Source organism: Phaenicophaeus curvirostris, chromosome 10 (assembly GCF_032191515.1).
Source record: "Phaenicophaeus curvirostris isolate KB17595 chromosome 10, BPBGC_Pcur_1.0, whole genome shotgun sequence".
Classification (NCBI taxonomy): Eukaryota; Metazoa; Chordata; class Aves; order Cuculiformes; family Cuculidae; genus Phaenicophaeus; species Phaenicophaeus curvirostris.
In genome coordinates, this window is record NC_091401.1 from 9,736,214 (window position 1) to 9,757,040 (window position 20,827).

Below are 20,827 nucleotides of genomic sequence, written 5' to 3' on the forward strand. Positions count from 1 at the left end.
TTTTTATAGCGCATACTCTTTAGACTGCAACACAGTGTTAAGTCTGAGTGGGGTGGTTTTAGGTAGCATTACATTACCGATAAGAAAAATCAAAATAATGTTAGTACTGACACTGTGTACTTGAATTTTCCACCCTTTGTTAGGCCATTCTGTTTAAATAATGTCCCACACACACAAACACAGGGACCTACTGCAAGACCTTAACTGAAAGTCAAACTTAGCAGATAAAGATTATGCAAGATAGAGTAAAGCAGAATCATTTCATACAGCAGGGCCACAAATACTACCTAGGAGCTGGGACCTGCCAGCCTCAATTCCTCAAGAAAACTGAAGAGTATTTTCTGTATATTGTTGATGCCAGTGACAGAACTTGAAGTTGATGTAGCTCAGCAGAGTATGGCTAAACACTGAATGAGCTGTCTCGGTTTCCTCAGTGATGGAACTGAGATGAAGACAAATAAACCTACCTGACACACAGCATCTCAAAACGATGCTAGGTCTGTTCAAAGTTCTGTCTCACCCTTAAACAAACACAGGAGCCTGATTCACCCATTCAGACAATGTTACTGCAGCCATAAAGACATCATCTTCTGTCATCTTTTCTTACAGAAAAAAGCCTCACAAGATAAGATAATGTTGTAAGAGTTTTTTGCTTCTTTGTGAGGTCAAGAGAGTGCTCTGCTAGTAAACCTTTCTGTGTCTTACATCCCTTCTGATTCATGTCACAGGCTCCTTTCAGTTTGCTCACCTGACAAGGTGCACAGAAAACACTCAGTGTATTAGAGTGACAGGTGTGGAAACGAGCACTTCTCAGGCACTATACTCACATCATTTGAGTGCTTTACTGTAAGTGACAATCAGCCTGACACAGAGAAATAACTAGAAATAAAGAAATCAGAGGGAATTATACATTGGGATACTGTAACTTATTTTTTTTTTAGTAACTTATATGCACAAACATAGTGAAGGACAGCCATGCGTTGTTACGGAACACCAGCACCGCCTTCCTGTGCTCAGCTCTGATTTGGAACAAGTATGTTTGGCAGCAGGAGTAGTTCAATTACTCCATCCCAGTTCAGCCCTTGAACTCCTCCAGAAATACCTATCAAAAGGATACCTACAAATCGTACATGACAAATTTTTTACCCACAGAATAAGGTGGTTGATGAGATTACTGTTTTTACCACTAAAAAGGAAAGACAGGTAAAGTTAAGAGGCATGTCAAATATGAGTCAGTAGAAGACTAGGAAGGACCTAGCCCTTTTTATTTTCTTGTGCCGTCCATTTTCCACCACGCTTCATTCCCTTCTGAACCATATAAAAGTCTTTTTAACATGGTAGACCTGTAGTCTTGGAAATCATGTGAATTCACCAAATTTTTTATCGCAGGACACCAAAATTTCATCATGTCTTACAGTATTAGCACAGGGTCACATCACTCCATTAACTGTCTCCAATAGTTTAACACTAAACAGTTTATTTCCATAGTTTCCACTATCATTCCAATACTGTTTTCATTATCATACTAGCAAAAACGGTGAAAACCACCAACTTACAATCTGGTACAGTCTACAGATTTTTAGGGAATCAACTTCTGCTAGACAGCATCACTGAACAGTAACTTGGCTGAAGGAAGCCTTAGTTTTAAGGGTTGGCTCTTTCATTTTACATTCTTTTTAAAAACACTTTTCTGGAATTTGTCATTTACAATTGCTGATCAATTATTCATTTTCTTCTGCATCTTTTTCCTGGTAGGAAAAGAGAAATTGCAACTTCTAAAAACAAAAGTAACAGAAAACTGATGAATCTTTTTTGAGCATCCAGCATAAGTGTTTGCAAAGCAGATAAAGGTAAAATAAGGCAGACAGTACAGCACTTCAGCAGGCTTAACCTGAGACAGCATTTGAAAGGAAAATATGTTTAGATGACAGTTTATATGCTGTGCTGTAATTATTTGTGGCTACTCATCTGCAATAATAATATTAACCTAAACAAACTCACATGAATTGATTCAGGAGTAAAGACGATAAAGAATCAAGTGTTTTACAGCAACTTGGGACTTTGTTCCTTAGGACACAAATAAATCAACAAAAGTTGAGAAGTCTCGTAGAATTTCTAGTAGGTCCAAAAAAAGTATTTTGTACACAACCCTACCAAAAGTATTGATTAGGAAAGTTCAGGCATTTGGAAGAAAATTGCTGCATAGAACTTTGGTAGTAGATACTTAAACTTAGAGTAATTAAGACTGAGTCTAATCCATGATCCATAAAAAACACAGAAGTCTAAACTGGTGTGCATCCATTCTTAGAGCAGAGAGCAAAAGTCAAAACCAGCAGAGCAGTTCAGAAGGATAACTCCTAGAGCACTCTTAATGTCATGTTATATGTTGGACATCTGGCTTGCTACTCTTTTTATTGCTGTAGAGCACAGGAAAGATGTTTCTTTTTGGCCACTGCATAAGCACTTGAATGCAAGTGCGAGGAAAGAAGATACAATGCAGACATTCACCAACAGGTCAAAAGATTCAAAGCAGGTATTGTTCCATCTCTTTTATACCCACAAACAAATACACAGGACTACACGTTTCAAAAGGAGGAGAGATTTTCTTCTTTAAATGACAACTTAATCCTATGACACACAGCTTAATTGGCTGTCAGAACTGGCTTCGTGAAAAATATCCATTCAGATAACTCACACTTGTGCCAATAACATTTTTTTAGAGGACTTAACAGAAAGTGTCTCTTACCATATTCTCAACAGATCAGTTTAGGATTAAGCTGTTTGAGACCCATGCTTGCAAAAGTCAGACGTGTTAAGCAAATTCAAGGAGTAAAGTGAGATGAGTAAAAATAGATTTCAGGTTTATTTATGTTGACGGCATTATTGTAGATAGATACAAATCATTACACTGTGTATATGAATCTGTCATCTAAACATTTCTATTTCAAATGCTGTCTCAGATCAAGACTGCTGAAATGCTTTACTACCTGCCTTATTTTATCTCTGTCTACTTTGCAAATCAGCATAAGTTATGGTGATATTAAAAATTTGGCATCTGAACTGGAATTAAGGCACTCCAATAATAGAGTACCTTATGTTTTTATCAAAATGTCACCCTATTTTAACTACTTGGGATCTTAACTTCTCCCCATTTCAGGTCTCTCTCAATCTCAAAAAATAACCAATACCAAAGTTTTAAAATTGCCCCTTACAAAGGTCTTATTTGTTGGATAATCACAGTATGAATTAAAAAATCGTAAGCATTACAGTCCGTGATACTCTAAGAACTGTTGTGTTCTTCTGTAAATCTTTCTACTTATACAGAGTGGAAACCGTGGATACAAAAGCCTCTGCTTTTCGAATTGTAACTCTTTTTGAAGATATTTTAAAGATACTTTAAATCAGAACCAGAGAGCTGCATTAATAATTTATCAGAAACAGAGCAGATTACAACATACCTGCCAAGTAGGTCAAATATCACATTAATCCTATTTTACAGAATGATAAACTGAAAAACGCATTTACAAGGCAAATCATTGGTGGAACTAGGATTTCCATCTCCTGAACTCAGAAGATGGTATGTTTTCATAAAGTTTAAGTAATATTTGTGAAGCACTGAAATATGGTGCCTGACAGAAGTGTGAAGTATGATTATGACTTAAAGGTGTTATTTCTAGTGAAAAGTCTGCAAAGAGCAGCTAGTAATTAAACACTTGGCAAAGTTGTCAGAATGTAATATGATTAAAACCAAACATTTAAGCAAGATTAAAATAAAAACATATAAAAACATTGTTATTAAATGCTTTTCATACTGACACATTTTTTACACATGTTTACTTTTCAAAAAGAATCACAAGCCTAACAGATGAAGTTAATTCCATTTCTCCACTCTAATTCTTAGTGGCCCCCACCAAAAATAACAGAATTTGTGAATATATTTGTACACACAGTCTCGCAAACTGAAAAAAAGTCCACGTGATTCGAGTGGCATCTTCACATAACCAAATCTATAAGTTACATCTGGAAAAGCTGTTCTTGAGGTACAACAAATCTCCTTGGGCCCAAGTAATTTATTTAAGCAGTTCTTGAGCAAATCATATGTTTACTGAAACTCAAAGTCATGGTGCTTTTGCACTGCAACTACTAAGTAGCTCTCCTTGCCTTAAAGATGATGATATTGGTTATATAAAAATAAGAACTTGTCAACTAAGGAGGAAAATTGTATTAAACAAGAATGTTTTTCAGCGTGTTCTCATTTTATTAGTTACTAGGTGCTTGACAATATTTTATACTACTAAATGTCTTCTCTTAGTATTATTGCGATCCCAAAGATTCTGTTTTCTCTCATGATTGGCAATCGAATCATCCTCAGTATTGGTGACACCATCCTGTTTTTATTTCGCACCTGCTTACAAACACCACTTCATGCATCAACCTCCCTCACGTGTAACAGGACTGTTCTCCAGACTCTGGCCCGAGTCAAACCCTGCACAGCCTCTCTCCGCTTTGATACGCCCTTTAGAAGGTGCCCCAAGCTGGCTAAAACAGGAAATTGGTTTTTTTATCTATCTTCTAACGCAAACTATTCCCTTTTGTCTGTCTTGAATAATATTTTCCCAGGAAGTGAGTTACTTTATATGCTCTACTTAAAACTAAATATACATCTGATCTGTTACTTCAACCTTGAGTAGAAAATCACTTATCTTATCAAAACCGGATACTGGTGTAGTCTGACACAATCAGCTTTTGTTAAAAACACGTGGCATTTTATCCAATTTTCCACGTAACTTCATGTCCTTGGATTATCCTTTTCCTTCAGAAGGCATTCAAAGGCTTTGCCTAGTACTGAGATCAGACTTACATAGCCATCGTCAGCCCAAAATATTTGTAAACCTCTGTCCTTGACTACAATCCTAGGTCAGACAAGCCCATATTTGTATATACAGTTGGGCCGTAACTGTGCTGGTCAAATATTTTCCTTCAAAACTGTTTTCTACAACGGGAGTAGCTTTCAACTAATGAAAACGCCCTTGGAAAATTCTGATTTTTCATTGAAGTGTCAGGCATCAAAACCCAGAAGCATTTTCATCTCAGAATTCAAAGATATTTCTGTTATAAATGTTAATTTAGCATCTCACAGGAATCATAGTTTGAATCCCTCACTCTGATCAAAAAGAGTTTTCCTGGACACGCAATAGTCAAGAACTAACGTGACAAAACCCAGAATAACACCCAACATCATGCTCAGATACAGAAAATGATGATTTAGGAGGGGTCAGACAGAGAGCTGTTGTCTGCAGTCTAGATGTATATGCCAAAAATAGCAGAGCGCGCTGTTCCAAGGACGGTCTACAAGAAAAATTAGCTATAGATTCAAGAAGTATATTTTTTTAGTAAAGGTATCATAACCCCTCACCTAGATCATGGCAATGCCAATGATCCAAATGCATGAAAGGAAACCGTCCCCTCAGGGTGTTCATTTGGGCTGCTGAAGAGAAACTAAGGAGAGGCAAGCTCCCTTAAGCGCTTCGTGATACTGATGCCCACAAACCATCACACACTAGCTAGAAGCTACTGCCATGTTATTAATCCTTCTGGATACAGAGCTAATCAGGTTTCTGGAGGTCATACCTAGTATCTCTCTTGCATCTCACTAACTCCCCAGAAGAGAAGTGTCTCTGCCTAGGAGAGAAATGGCCACGAGGCACTGAGAACAACCTGCCCCAACATGGCTTCCTTCTTTCCTGTGGTTTTCCTCAGTCCAGACATCCCCAGCTAATCACACACACGTGTGCTCTGGCTCTTTGGGGAGCAGAGGAAGCAGCACCACCAGCCAGGCAGAAAGGAGGGAAAAAGCAGCCTTTCTCCAAGGAGAAGCAAAGGCTGTGCAAAACACTGGGATGAGAACTGGACAGCACAACAGTGAAGAAAGAGACAGCATGGAGAGAGAATGGTCCCAGCTATCCAGGGTGATACAGGGCTACTGCTGTTCAGTCATAGACACTTGTCATCTTGATGTTCATGAAGACTGAGTCCAGTTAATGCACCTAAAAGTCAGCTTCTGTGGCAGTACTGAAGCTATCTATTGCCCAGGACACCTATTGTGTATGACACCTGTAGCAAAAAAGAGCATTTGACCCACTGGAAGCTGTCCATCACTAATCACATGCTGGCTGGGATGGTGCATCCCCTTGCCACAGCACACTAACACCCACAGCTCTGTGAGACTGACTCAAAGATTTGTCTGTTTCCATTACTTCTGTGATGTGATTTGGGGAGATTTTTTCCAGAATGAAAGAGAATATTCCATCACTGTTACTGTATTCACGTATGTTGGCGACAGGAGTTTTTTAAAAAAAAGATCAGAATTACTTTAAATGTAAATAACTTGCACACAGCAGTTTTCTCAAGATGCTAAATGAGTTAAGCGTCCTCAGCAGTCTGTTGTGGACAAACTTGAAGCTAATGATTATAATTGACTACAAAGCCAATACAGTACTGTAAAACTCAATCACACTTTAAGAAACGGGTCTAGACAGCATTTCAGTTCTTTGCTTGATCTTCTCTCTGGTTGTTACCAAATTAGCTCCAGCCACATCACTGCAGAAGATAGCTTATTTATAGGGCCAAGCTATCCATGCTTCTCTCACAGGCTCAGAAGTCATTTTGATATCTGCAGGTCTTAGTCACGGGCATTCCTGGAAACCAAAGCAAGTAAGGCTACTAAAATAAAACCTTAAAGCTAGAGTCCCAGAGAAGAAAGGACCATGGTTTTCTTCCCTTCCACCACAGACTGCAGACCTATGTAAAACATGCTGGTGGGAATTAACTGCACTGCTGAAAACAGGTCCCCTCTGCATGCAACAAAACTTTGGAAGAAGTTGGAGAAGCCAAGTGCTTTCCAGTGACCAAATTCTTTCTTACACTCTCTTTCTGGGGAAAACCACATCAATGGGCATTGCTATCTACATGGTGTTATCAACAGCCAAGCAATAATTTTGAAGTGCACTGAATGAGAGCAGGCCATACCTCTACAAAAAGAAAAAAGGGGAAAAAAAAGCTGGGGGGAAAAAAAAGGAAATAAAACGAGCTTTAGATTGCACAGAGTTTGAATATAAAACTATGTCTAAATCAATTAAAATGCGCCATTAAAGTGAAATCTAAGTGGCAAACAATTTTTAAAATCAGCTCTGCGTTCTGAGTTCAGTGCAGGAGTTGCCAGAGATGGGAAAGGAATAGATAAGCCGTGATTTCAATGAATATGTTTCTTAATCAAATCACATTCATGGAATTGCTATACTTTCTCATGCATAGTATAACTCACTTTTGTATTATGAGCAGCTTATGACTGAAACCTATATATCTGACCTCTCCATCTGCAAAGAAACACTGAGGTTGAAAAAACCTCATGCTCATTCATGCTGCACTGTACTTTTCCCCACTTCTATTATTGCCTGTATTTGGATCACTGCCAGCATTTGTACATGTGTGCTGTGTATTCCACCAATAAATAGAAGGGAACAATGCCAAATTAGAACAAAAATATCTTTCATAATCTGTTTCCAGAATCTTTCTCTGGAAGCATAATGAACTGTCAGATATGAGGCAGGCAGGCTTTAAGAGACTGGCTTAACCTCTCTGATACTGATGTCTGACTAATACCTGCAACATCTCTAATAACACGTCAAAATAATCCATTAAAAAGAATTACAACAGCACTTTATACTTTAGGCAAACACAATGATAACATTACAAGGGCACAAATTTCCTTATACTGTGGCAATCTATTATTTACCATCATGATGATGTTCCAGCAGCAGATGGAACAAATAAAAGCCTCAAAGTACATCTTGTGGGTTGTACAGGAAGAAGTGAGGGGACACCCTCACCCCTTCCAGGGGCCTAGAGGGCTGTTTCCTGGCCCTGCACAGCTGTAATTGTGTTACAGCATCCGATTACACTTCTCTCTATCGCAGGCTCCATGATTTCTTCAGGCAATGATTGCCACAGCTTGAATACCTGCTGTAATAGCGTGTGTCATTCTGTTTGCCTTAAAGCAAATGCCCTTTAATTTCATTAAGTCCCTACATTCCTTCAAAAATGTGGTAAAGCAGAAGGAAGGCTTAGAAATTCTCATTACAGCTTCTCAACTGGGATACTATAGCTTTGCAAAACTATATGCCCTTCAAATCTTCACTTGTTTTTCTACCCTTGCCCAACTATATTTCTATTCATACCATAGAAGTCACCTGCCACATTTGCAAAAGCCTACCTTGTTTCCACCCCACATGCCCCACATCTCAGGCTTTCTCCATCCCAGCACGCTGTCCTCACTCAACATATTTCTCTCCAGCATCCACAGGCTTGCAAGAAACCGTTCAGATATTTGAAGACAGTTATCAAGAGTTTGGTTATCCTGTTCCAGACTGGTATGGTGACAGCAGCAGTGAGTTTAACTGTCCCAGCTGCAAATCTAGTGCTAGCTTTCCCTATTTGTTTTATATTTTATAAGCTTCTCTGCTGACCAAAAGGCAGTTTGATCAGTTAGAATATGTATCCTCTTTACTGTTACTTCAATCTGCCACTGTTCCTAAACAAAATATCATTTTCTACCTATTTAGAGTTTTAAACTGTAATATCTAGATAAATACCTCACATTTCTTTCACTCCTAGCAGTATGAAAGCTGTTATTATCGTTGTTCAGTAAAAACCTTTTTTTTTTTTTTTTTTTTTGCTAGGATATCTGCCATAATTCATTATCCTCAATTGTTCTTTCCACTGAAATTTGCATACCTCACAGGGAACATTTTATCATGAGGGTTTTCTAACCAGTCTTTCTCCGTTTTAAAATATCTTCACAGAAGCAAAGAGCTGGCTCGCCAGAAGGCTGCTTTCTTTCAATTACAGCAGAACCTATTCTTGTGCAATGTCTCCCCTTCCTCAGCAGTGAGCCCTCCACTTCTTAATGTGATTTCTTCACAAACCTATTAGGCTTCCAACTCATCCAGCTAGCTAATTGTGCATATAACATGGGTTACACATTGGAAAAAGCCGCTGGAGAATCTGAAGGCAATCTTTGGATCAATCTGCTCACAGGACTAGAGATTCTTAGCGGATATATTAAACTAAAGCTCTCAATTAACAAGGCTTTACAAAGGCTGTCCTGCTCTCAGCAGCTCAGCTCAGCATAGGGAGATTAAGAGACTGCTCTTTTTAAGTCACCGCCAGCACCTCTTACTCATCACCTAACTGTACAGAAGTACAACACATTACTGAGCAAACTACACTGCTGCACAAGTGCTAAACCACGTCCTGTTCTTGCCACACAGTTTTTGAATATACTTCCATATGTGGAACAAGTATGATTCCTTTCTCACAACTGCACAAATAAGCAATAATATGATTTCGTGAATACATTGTGTGTTGTCCTGTTGCTGTCAGCTTTGCCATAGACTTCATCCATCACAGGTCACATTTGTGCCCTGCTTTTATATTCTATAGGGATACACACACCCCTGTCTACAGCTCTGTTTGTACACTCATACTGGGCCAAGAGAACAGCTGTCTGGTCTATCTTCAGTATTGTACCAAACAGTCCTCAAAGAAGCTCTCGGTGCTTTTATTTTCTTTGAAGCTTCAGTTCCGCTCCCTTCTGGCATGATACCCATCACCTTATTTACTCTTATTACACAGAATTCTATAGAGGAAGAGAGATGCTGTTATTTTTTTATGGATCATCCTATATTTTTCTCTAAAACACGCAGTGTACTATCACTTTTGTTCCTGTCGTTTTGGTAGCATCTTTACAAACACAAGCAATCTCCAGAACGTAAGACACAATGTTCCTCCATGCCTTCCTCCATGTCCATAGCTCATCCTTCAACAAAACCGTGCAAGAAAAAGTTCTTTACAGGATTTTCTCACAGGGAATCATATTTCCCTTTCAAGTTGTACCTTTACAACAGTGAGAGCATCCTCTGAATCTTGGCAGTGCAGAAGCTGGACATCTGTCAAAAACAGTCTCCACAGATCTGTGAACTATTTTAACTGTTACAGCACAGCTGTATGTATGTAATGAGGAAACACCTGACCTGAGAGCCTGAAAAAATGCCAAATAATTATTTTCCTAATTGAGTATAATTTTGGTGCACTGGCTTTTGCCCTCAATCCACATCACCAGAGGGCCATAGCAAGAACATTACTCCAGCTGTTGCTTACAAAGTTCTAGCAGCTGTTATTTTGCCTTGCTTTCACTGTAGTATTTGAGTATGAGCAGAAAGATGGCAATCTTGTTTGAAAAGTCTTGTTCACGTTACTCTTGCTGACTTCCACCACCCTCCTGGTGCCCAAGTTGCCTCCCAGGATAACAGCACCACAATCATTGCTGTCCCTCAGTACCAACCTTAGCAGGTGCGAGTTCGTTGTACCTGATGTAATTAATTGGCGAGATGTTTTTAAAAGCTTTATAGCTTTACCTTTATTTGGATCAGACCTCCTCAGTACCAATTCGTACTTATATTTCACTGCATTTAACCTTTAAGATTTATTCTCCCTGCATCTTGCAAATGGTGTTTGTGGTGCCACTGGGATTAGATTCCCATTTTGCAAGGCACGTAACCACTGCCAGTTCTCATTCTTCACTTATCTGTTTTCTGGAATACTGCTCAGGCAGATAGTGATGCCAAGGACATTCCCATGAAACAACCTTCCACACAGAGAGAGAAATCCCTGTTAACTTACTTGCTCTTCTACATTCATTCCTTCTGCCAATATCAGGGCTTGAAGCATTTCATACAATGAAGGCACTTCATGTGAAGAGCCTGAAAGTGATCTCATCTAAGGCAGCTGGCATCAGAATCTTTTTAAGGCCTTAAAAGTCTATGTGCCACCAGGCCACACCAGTATTCATCCTTTCAAATGCAATAATTTAGTTTTCTCATGCCAGTGGTATCTCCAGTTTCATAATCATGCTAAAGATGCAGAATAATATGCAGAAGTTCTTTTTCTACAGGAAAAGAAACCCTATGGCCAAGCCACTGGTTTTGCAATGTCCTGAGAAATTTTCTGTCTTCAAACATGCCAGGAAATCTTTGTTTTCACTGAGTTAAAACATCTACAAACTGCATGGTCAGATTTTCACAAGCTTAATGATTTTAAAAGTTTTTGTCTCTGCTGCTGGCTATGATTTCATATTTATTACACCAACATTTATATTATTTTAATGTATTTTATTCTAAATGCATTTAATACATTAATTCCTAATTATGAAAAGCATTCATTTTCATACACTTAGGGTTTCCTTGGTAGGAAGGTTGTTGTATTTGGTTTCTTATATTATGCCTCAGGGGCATTCATTTCAGCAAACTTTAGATATTTAATTATTAGCCATCTAAGTCTAATCTAATTGATGAGACTCTTTTATAGTCAATAAAAAGAGAAAAACTCATCCAAGTTTCAATTCATTCCAATTAACTCCAGCACTGCAGGATGAGACTAACTGCCTTGGGATTTGGCTGTATCTCTTTATTGATGAGGAGGTAAGAGCAGTAGATTAGATTTCTTTCAGATATCCTGCTCTAAAGTGTCTGAAGGAAGGGGAGTTGAATCCTACCAATTATGTCAACTTTGAGTGACACACATTTTTCTGAGAAGTCACGTGCACATTATCAATGCTGGTGCCACCAGTGTCAGTATCTCTTCATTGTGCATGTAGCTGACCCCTATGCGTTTGTCAGTGCATTTTTTTTAGGATTTTCTTTGTTAGATAGCGGGTCATTTCCTTGCTATTATAAAACTGATGTCAGGAAGGCTACCCCTTCCTCCCTTCCCCCTCTCCCCTTCTCTTTAGCTGCTTCACATAGTCTGCATCTTCCAAAGCTTGCTCTAATGTTAACTTGTGCAATATCAGTGTCTGTCCATATATTTCTTTTGAATCTTATATGAGCATCCTTCTATTTTCAAGAGTAGCTGCATTTCCCACTCATCAATTATATAAGCAAGTCTCCATTTATGCCTTGGATTTTTTTCTTTGTATGGAGGCGTTTTCTATTCAGGATATAATAGGTTTCAAATAATTTTAGTTAGATGTCTCAGTTTTCCACTTTGCCTCAGTGAGCTCAGAACTAGGAGGCCCATGGTCTGCAAACATCCCAGACACTTTACTCAGTACATAGTAGAGAACAAGTCTCTTCCCAGTCTGCAGCTACTTATATTAAAAAAAGACCCAAGATCAATGCTAGCAACTCCCTCCCATTTTGCACACATCTCTGCAATGCTTCCAGTTTCCAGGGTGAAAGCACCAAATTTTTAGCCATATTCTGCAGAAAAGCCAGAGTTTTGAGTCTGACACTACATAGATCTAGAATCTGAAAGTCAGACTTTCCTACAGGAACTTTCCTGCACTAAACTAGGTTTTTTTACCACTGATTTTCATCCATCCTCTCTGCTCTCAGACATGAGAAAGAAAAAGAAAGAATGAATCTTAAAGAGAGATGATTTGACTTTGCAGGACTAAAGTATGATACTATTTATCCTCAGTTGTTTAGTATTTAAGTTACAACAGTAGTGGGATTTCAAAAAAAAAAAAAAAAAACAAAAAAAAAAAACCCACACAAACTTCCATATAAAAAGAGAAGAATTCACTAGTAACAACTATAACCAAAAATATCACTCATACCAGTTTTAGTGATTCTTTCTCAGCTTTCTCCACAGTGCAGATTAGGTTATCTTTACATTTTAAGTCACTGAAGGTCTCGTGGTCTTTTCAAAAACATACTAATAAAACCAATCTAATATAACCATGCCCTAAAATTTCAGCCAGTCTACATTGAGAACCCCCTGTCCTCTGAAGAAAGTTCCATTGTGCATAACAAAACATCCTCCTTTCTTGCAAGAGTCGGGAGCAGAGACCCCTCTAATAAACTGCTCCTCTCCTCCTAGTGATTTTAATCTCCTGTGCATGCACTCAACACCTGGAGATGTCCCCGTGCCTCACCAGCTCAGTCATGCACATGAGCTGGTGGATAAAATAACCAAATAATCTCAGTCAGCTGTTAGCAGGAGTCAGCCACGTGTAGAACTTGTATAGGCAAAGTTTCATTGTTTGCCTGCTCCCACTCAAACACTACAGAAAGGAAATATTTGCTCTTCAGTCCATCACATAGGTAATATCAAAATTATTCTGTTTTTTAAAAAGAAAAAGACTAAGCTACCAAGGAACAAAACACTACTTGCCCTTACCACAGAAAATAGTTCTGACGAACATAAGCGACATCTTTTCTTTAATACCTTCCTTGTGTACATTTCTTCATATATACAAAGACTAATATTAAACTTGTAACATAACTAATTTACAAACTTAGGCTTAAATAAAAATATTGACGAAATAACATTTTAAAATAAAAGGCTGCAAACCACAAAAAAAAAATCTTAAACACATTGCACAAAGAATGAATTCTGCAAGTGGTGACATTTACCTCTAGAGACTTATGCCTACAGCAGAAATATAGCACCTAGCAACAGAATATTAAATAATATACTTTTAACAGATGTGTATTTATAGTAGCTTGGTATCAAAAGAGTCTCTGGAAAAAAAAAAAGTTGTATGTAAATTTGACTAGCATCACAAGAATTCCTGTATTTGGGGGCTTTTTCATACTAAATATAGTAGTGTGAGCATATTTGCCTTTGGGGAGCATGGCAATACCTCGAGTCATAGAAACCCCATTATGCAATGGAGCAAAAAACAAAACACCTCCTGAGCCAAATGTAGGGCTTTATAGAGCTGCCATAGGTATTTAACCATAGCCAGATCATCTACTTTTGTTGGGGGCTGGGTTTTTTTTTGTTGTAATTTATGTCATTCCCCTACCCCCTCCCTTCCCACACACACACATATACAGGTTATTTCTCTCTCACTCTTGTGCTTTTCAGCAGAGCCACAGTTGGAGTAGGACTCTTCCTCCAACAAAAGCAAAGTGACCCTCCTTTAAGTCAGAGTCAAAACAGCCACAAGATTTCTGCCAGATTATTTTTCCCTATTTGATCACACTAATACATCCTATTAAAAGGAGTGATTTTCAACAACAGCCTCAAAATTTGGACAGAACACATCAATTTAACAAAGTGTGGTCATTCAATGCTTATTGGGTGCAAGAACAAAGATTTTGAGATTCTGATTTTTCATCCTGATATGATGCAAAGACTATTTTGAAACAAAAATTCTATACATCTGCATATACAGGCATGCTGGATTCAGTTTCCCAACATAGAAACCACCACCTCTATGATATTAATAATGTTCGTTAACACAATGCATTGCACAGTGCAGAACCCAAGACGTGTGGATGTGCTGCTCTGTATATGTAGGGCTGAGATGCAAATCTAGCAATGAGTTGACCGATAAAATGCTTTGCTGTTATCTTTTCCCTCTCCCCGAATCAGGCAGGCATGAATTTGGTTTGGCAGTAATTTCTGAGTTATGCTAAGAAGTTCACACTTAGTTTCTTCCACATTCTAAAACACCCTTATTGCAAAATCTACCTTTGTCTATTAGATTGTTTAAATTGTTTCTCCTTGGAAATGCTGGAAGATGCAGATAGAGCAGCTGGAGTGTGATAAGACTTCTTGCCTGTCTTAAAAGGCTACAGACCCATGTTTGATATACTTTTGAAATGCCAGCACTGCACACAGATTAAAACTCCTCTTTCACACTGTGCTAAGCGATGCGATCATGTCTGTAATACTATAAAGCAACCATGTCAACAGTAAAGAGGAAACATTTATGACATAGGTTATTAAAACAATGATAAACAGGCCAGTGCAATTTAAATTCCTTTTAGTGGCTGAATAATAGCTAGTTTAAAAAGGAATAAAGAGATAAATAATTTACTACAAATTCAAAATCGACACAAGCTCCACAAGTTGTCTTCAGTTTAAACTTCATCTCAACAGGCTTCAGAACAGAAGCATAGACAATGAATGTGTTGGAGCAAATGCAAAAGGAAAGGGACTTGGAAAACCTGTTGCAGCCCAGAATGAAGCCATCACTGAACTTAACCATCAGTGTACACACATAGCAACCACGCAAACACTAGACACAAAGGTTTGTGCTAAAAGTGGTGGTGGCTCGAAACACTGACGGCTACAGCAGCAGCCGAGTAAATCACCTGTTTCAGCAAGCACCCCTGTCCTTTCTGATGTGGTGCTTCATGCAAGCATCGGGGGAAAACAGGATTCACATTTTTACCGAGGTATAATAACTTATTATAATGTTACAAGACTCCTTAGGGAGGTAACAGAGTAATATTCATCTTCAATTACTTCTTCTGGAAGAGAATAAAAGAACAGAGCAGGTAGTGTTACAACCCAACAAAAACAACTTGAATTTTTTGAGGTGCTGAGGGGCATGGCTTAGTGATTGATAGGAAGGGTTGGACTCGATGATCCTGTGCGTCTTTTCCAACCTAGTGATTCAGTGAACTAACAAAGCCCATATTTCCAAAAATTAAAAAACTAGAATTAAGCTCCTGCTTCCATTTTTTGCCTTTAAATTAGGTTTTCCTGAAGTGCTGAAAACAAAACAACTCTGATGGCTTTCACGCATAGGTTTTTAATAATAGCTCTTAACTGTTTGGTGCCTTAGAGGTTTCAGATAAGATTTGAAGTTGATCAGAAAAAGATTGTTTGGTTTTATTTTACTCTTATAGAAGCACGACTATCTAAACTTCCTATACGCAGTTTGATCTCATGAGATTCCCACCTTGATCACAGTTCTGATAAGAATTTATATTAAAATCTTACAATCATTTCTTAAGTAGACTGAAATCTTGATGCTAACTCAGTATATGACCTTGGATGAAAGAATCTTCTGGCAGATGCAATTTAATTTTTTTTAAAAGTACCTAAGTGTACACACACAAAGCCCAAATACTACAGAACAACTTCCACGGCTGTAGTATAGCGGACAGCAGAGCGAGTTATTTAGCCTTTCAATCTGTGAGTGAGGTCGTAAGGATATTTTATGTAAGTTTCTTCAGCATACAGAATTATTACTTTGTTTGTAAAGCAGTGATACCATAAACAACCAATAACGAAAGAAACGGAGGCACTGGAATGGTTAAAGACCAACTGTTACTTAGTATTTCTACAATACTCAGGCAGAGCTCAAATCACTGCTCCTTTTCACATTTGTTCCTTTCTTCTTTAAGGAGGCAGAGAAGGCAGGAAAAGGAGCAGGGGACAGGAACTGGGATGACAATCAATAGAGCAAATTTTCCCTGGCAGCAAAAAGTAGCTAACAGGCCTGCTTCCAAACAACACTGAAAATTACTTTGTGAGTAAAAGTAGCAGAGAAGATAAGTCAGCTTGAGGGACTCAAGGGAGAGCTGTTATTGACAGATACAAGGATGATATCACTGCTTAAGATGAGCAAGTTTTGCTTTTATCTCAATAAAGAACTTTTGGATGAAAAGATTGGAAACACAGGTGCAAGACAGCAGCATAAAGCCTGTTCCTGACTTATTTACATAATTGTATATAAAGAGGCATTGATGTGTGAAGCGTAAAACAAATGCATTGAATGCTGAAAATAAAGTATTGTGGAGAACAACCTACATATACTCTCAGAGATAAAGAAACTTAATACGTGATGGAATATACTTTGTCTAGTGAAGAACTGCACTGATTTTACAAAAGGCTGAGCGTATGTGTTTGAGAAAATGTTCACTGCTGTTCTTAAAGTAACTGATGCAGTTGCATCTTAAATTGCTTCCTGTTAAAATTGCATAAGAGATCACACTTACAGCAAATAGTTGATGAGAACAGTAAACAAGATAATCTAGTGCACATTTCTTCTCTTCCAGCTCTTGCTGCATCCCCTTCAGGCTTTCTGGTCCCCTTCAAGACAGATTTTGAGCATCAAGTGTTTTGGGGCATGAGGTTTGTTTTGGGTGTATTTTTGCTGTTGTTACTGAAACATTAGAAAAAAACTGATAACAGGTGAGTGTATGCAGCAGTCGGTGGGTAAAGAGATGGGGGTTTTTATGTTACAATTCAGTTAGATTATTCCCTTTTGCTTTAAAAATTAATCTATTTGTGCAATAAAGCTTGTTAGTATCAGTATCTGTATGGAAAATATTCTTTAACAAACTTCACAGATACCTAAAACCCATCTTAACCCACACCGGACCACCTCTCACGACGACACTACCCGAATGGTGTAATCCTGTTGCCAGGTTTCTGACCAGCCCCAGCGCACACAGTGTAAGTTCCACCTTGGTTGCTTGTATTTAAGGTGTAACCCAAAACCTGACATACTCAAACACTTTACCAAAGTCCCTTTTCCAAAGTTTATTACTTTAAGGCTAAGAATTTCTGCAGAGCCATGGAGAAGAGGCCTCAGAAGTTGCAGTGCTACATTTTCAAGAATGGCCACTATACTGTGAGCTACAAATACGGGTGATGCATTCTAAATGTTTTGTCCAAACACTAAAAGTATCAGCTACCCATCAGTGACATTTAAGAATTGAAGTTATCTTAAAATATGAAGGGTAGGTTATGTTTCTCAACACTGATCAAGAGCAGAACATGGTAAGGAACTATTTGCATGAATTAACATCAAAATGGTAAATTAACACCCTAAAAAGTAAGCAAATAAGGAAAGAAAATGAAAGTGGAATTACACCAGACTTGTTCTTCATTTAATCTTTGACTCCTCAAGAGTTACCCTTTCTCTGATCTTTCTTTGTTTGAATACAGGATCAGCTGAAGAACAATGACACAGATTATATAATAAATAATGATGAATTGACTGAAAACTATGAATCGTCTGCTCATATACCAGTGCCAGCGCAGGACGGAACAAGCTCCACCCAGGCTACAGGCATGGCAGATATTCATGAAGGAGACCTCGGATTAGGAAGATACAAACTCCAGCTTGAACACACTGCAGGTCAACCCAAACTGAATTCATTGGCGTGAACAGGGCAACGTTAATCACAAGAAATAAGACTTAAACAACAAAGAGATACTATTATGTGTACAGGAGGCTAGAAAGCATGCTAAGCAGAAAAATCAACGAAAAAAAATAGATTTTACCAACTAAATGCCTGCTCCCCTGGGAAAAAAGTTAATCATCCATATACCTACAACTACATGCAGGTTTTCTGACTGCAGCAAGGTTTAATAAAAACATGTAGGGCACTGCCAGTCTACTGTAAATCCATTATAGCAATGCATTATCGCAAATAACACTTGCCTGTACCCTGCACCTCACATGTACACACGCCTTTGAATGCTGCTTATAGTCTTTAAGCAAAATGGAGAGAAATAGCTTCCTAAGATATTCATGCTCACATGATGACAGCACTTTTTATACAGCTGGCCCTGAACAGATCCACAGATAACTACAACTTCAGTAGCTATTACCTACATAGCGAAGAAGCAGAAGATTTTGTCTAATGAGTACATGATCCAAAAATACTTCAAACACTCATTGCAGCACCCCAGTCTTGATAGATCAAGTTGCTTCATGCTCACAGGATAGATTTGTTCTGACAACCAGCCCAACACTTGCTTTCTAAATACAGCTTATAGTTTAAGTCCATATAGGGTCACACCGGGCTGCCAGAAACTGAACATTGATAGTAGGAGACACTGAATTTTACAAAGTCAGCAACAGACTCCCTATTATTGCTGCACGGAATGGTCATGACAACTATTTAAACAGTGATTGCACAAGGCATTTGTCATTACAGCTTCACATCACACAATATACAAGCTGGGAAAAGTTTTGAATGATCTTGGAAAACAATAAAATGTACGCTTCGATTTGAGAAGGAGTGTGTTTAATTTTTTATTGTTCAAGAAAAGTGAATATTTCCACAAAACATCTATATCTTAAGACTGTGTGCTCCAAGGATAAATTTATCTGTCTCTATGCTGGGTGCTCAATATCACAGTTGTGACGAGGACAGCGGTGGTTAGAAATAAAAACCAAGTGGAGAGTTTAGGTATGAAAGTATTAATTGTGTCTGCATAAACACACTAACCAGATTAATAACTGGTCAACCATACGTACATCTAGCTGCCATAGAGTATTATCAAGCCTTAGCATAGATCAGCTAAGCAATGCAAATACAGGAACAGAGCCAGGCTTTTGTCGTTAGAGCACGTGCCTTTTCTCACTGCAGAAGTTTCAATTAACTGTGCAAGATCACGTTCTTACTAAGAAAGTTAAACCATGAGGAGTTTTTAAATAAGGTCATTCTTAATATACAAAGACAACGAGCAAGCAAGAAATCTGTAATCTATGCTCATAAAGCTGACCAGGTCTTGATTTTATTACAGATAGAAGTTGAAATACAACCTTAAATATAATGAAGTTTTAGTCATTCTTTTCCAGGCTAATTAATTTCTGGTTAAATGTGACTCTAGAATGGCTGGTTCGAGCATCAATTTGAACACAGGAGTTCTATGTGCTGCTACAAAAGATCAGAAGCTTTAAGTGGCATTTTATTTTCCCCTAAACACTAATCAAGGAACTTCAAAGCATCTTAATCCCCATGTGGTTCAAAACAAATAATATTCAGGCACGATAACAAGTTCTGAGAAGAACTAATGAATTTCCCACTCCCTACTTGACCTCCTGTAGCTGCATGAGGTGGAAGAGATGCAAAGCAGGATGCAAGAATGGACAGAGAATGGATGAGGATGTAAAGTTTTATGGGCCAAGTACTGTGCACCTTGAGACAAGATAGGCAGGTAGAGACACACTGCAGTGAGGTGAATGTGTGAAAACACAGAGAGAGGGTATTGTCATAGATGGGTGCTAACACAGTCCCGATTTCAGTAGCCAGAGGTTCCGATTTCAATCTTCAGAAGTATTGAGTGCACATCACCAGGCTCCCTAAGCTCCTTGGGAAGCACAGATCCCTGTCCTTAGATTATAGCACAAATCAATAGACTGCTGCTGTATTATGAAGATGTAAAGCTGTTTTTCACAACTGCTACATGAACTGGAAATGACAAGCTCTTCACCAACAGTTCTGCTCTTAGATTCTACTCTGAAATGCATCCTGCAGCATACTCCAGGGGGTTTTTACCAATTTATTTATTGTGCCTATTTTCAAATTTCTCACACTTGTGCAATGTGATAAATGGAGAGCTCTGGGGTCTGAAATACTGTTTATCAAAAAAAGGCTATAGTGAATACTCTCCACACTGTTCTGCCTAGATGCCTTAAAGGCAAGTGATTTCTTCACTTGCAAAAGAAATTCATCCCTTGCAATGAAAGAGCGCATATTTCATCTTCACAGGTCAGATTTTCATGCTAAGGCTATCAAGAGGCTGAATCAGTGATCCTAGCAGGGCAGGTATCTTCCTCTGGGACCACACTGAGCAAAAGAAGCATCATTGGGTTTTAGGAAAGTTAGAAGTCTGAGCTGCAAGCAAACCTGGAACTTTTCCTAAAAGGCAATGAACTTCTCAATTATCCATGGCACTCTTCATCCTTGCCATTTTCTAATTTTAAGATATTCTTTTCATGACATGTAGATCAAGAGAGTTAAAAAAAAACCAAAACAAAGCATTAGAACAGATGATATATTTGTATTCACAGGAAATTACTGGCAACTAGTAATTCTGTATGACTGTTTAAACAGAAGAATGGATGTTAAGAGAGGCCTTAATGTTAATTTACAGCTCATATGCTGGAGATTTAAACTACTTAATATCACATAGTGTTTAACTGAACGTGGAAGTCACTCATGATAAATGTGAAGCTCTTCTTTGCATCAGAGTTAATCTAATAAAACACTGCTTGGAAAAT

The 20,827-nt window shown here is 38.3% G+C and overlaps 1 protein-coding gene across 1 annotated transcript in view; it reads left to right on the forward strand.

Moving 5' to 3' along the window:
• Positions 1 to 18,867, forward strand: part of SLC9A9 (solute carrier family 9 member A9) — a 191,921-nt gene extending 173,054 nt beyond the window's left edge. Inside the window, exons 15-16 of the mRNA XM_069865160.1 lie at positions 17,157 to 17,262; positions 17,758 to 18,867. Coding sequence (XP_069721261.1) covers positions 17,157 to 17,262; positions 17,758 to 17,979 — 328 coding nt within the window. The 3' untranslated portion in view covers positions 17,980 to 18,867. The remainder of the gene's footprint in view (positions 1 to 17,156; positions 17,263 to 17,757) is intronic.
• The last annotated feature ends 1,960 nt before the right edge of the window (positions 18,868 to 20,827 follow it).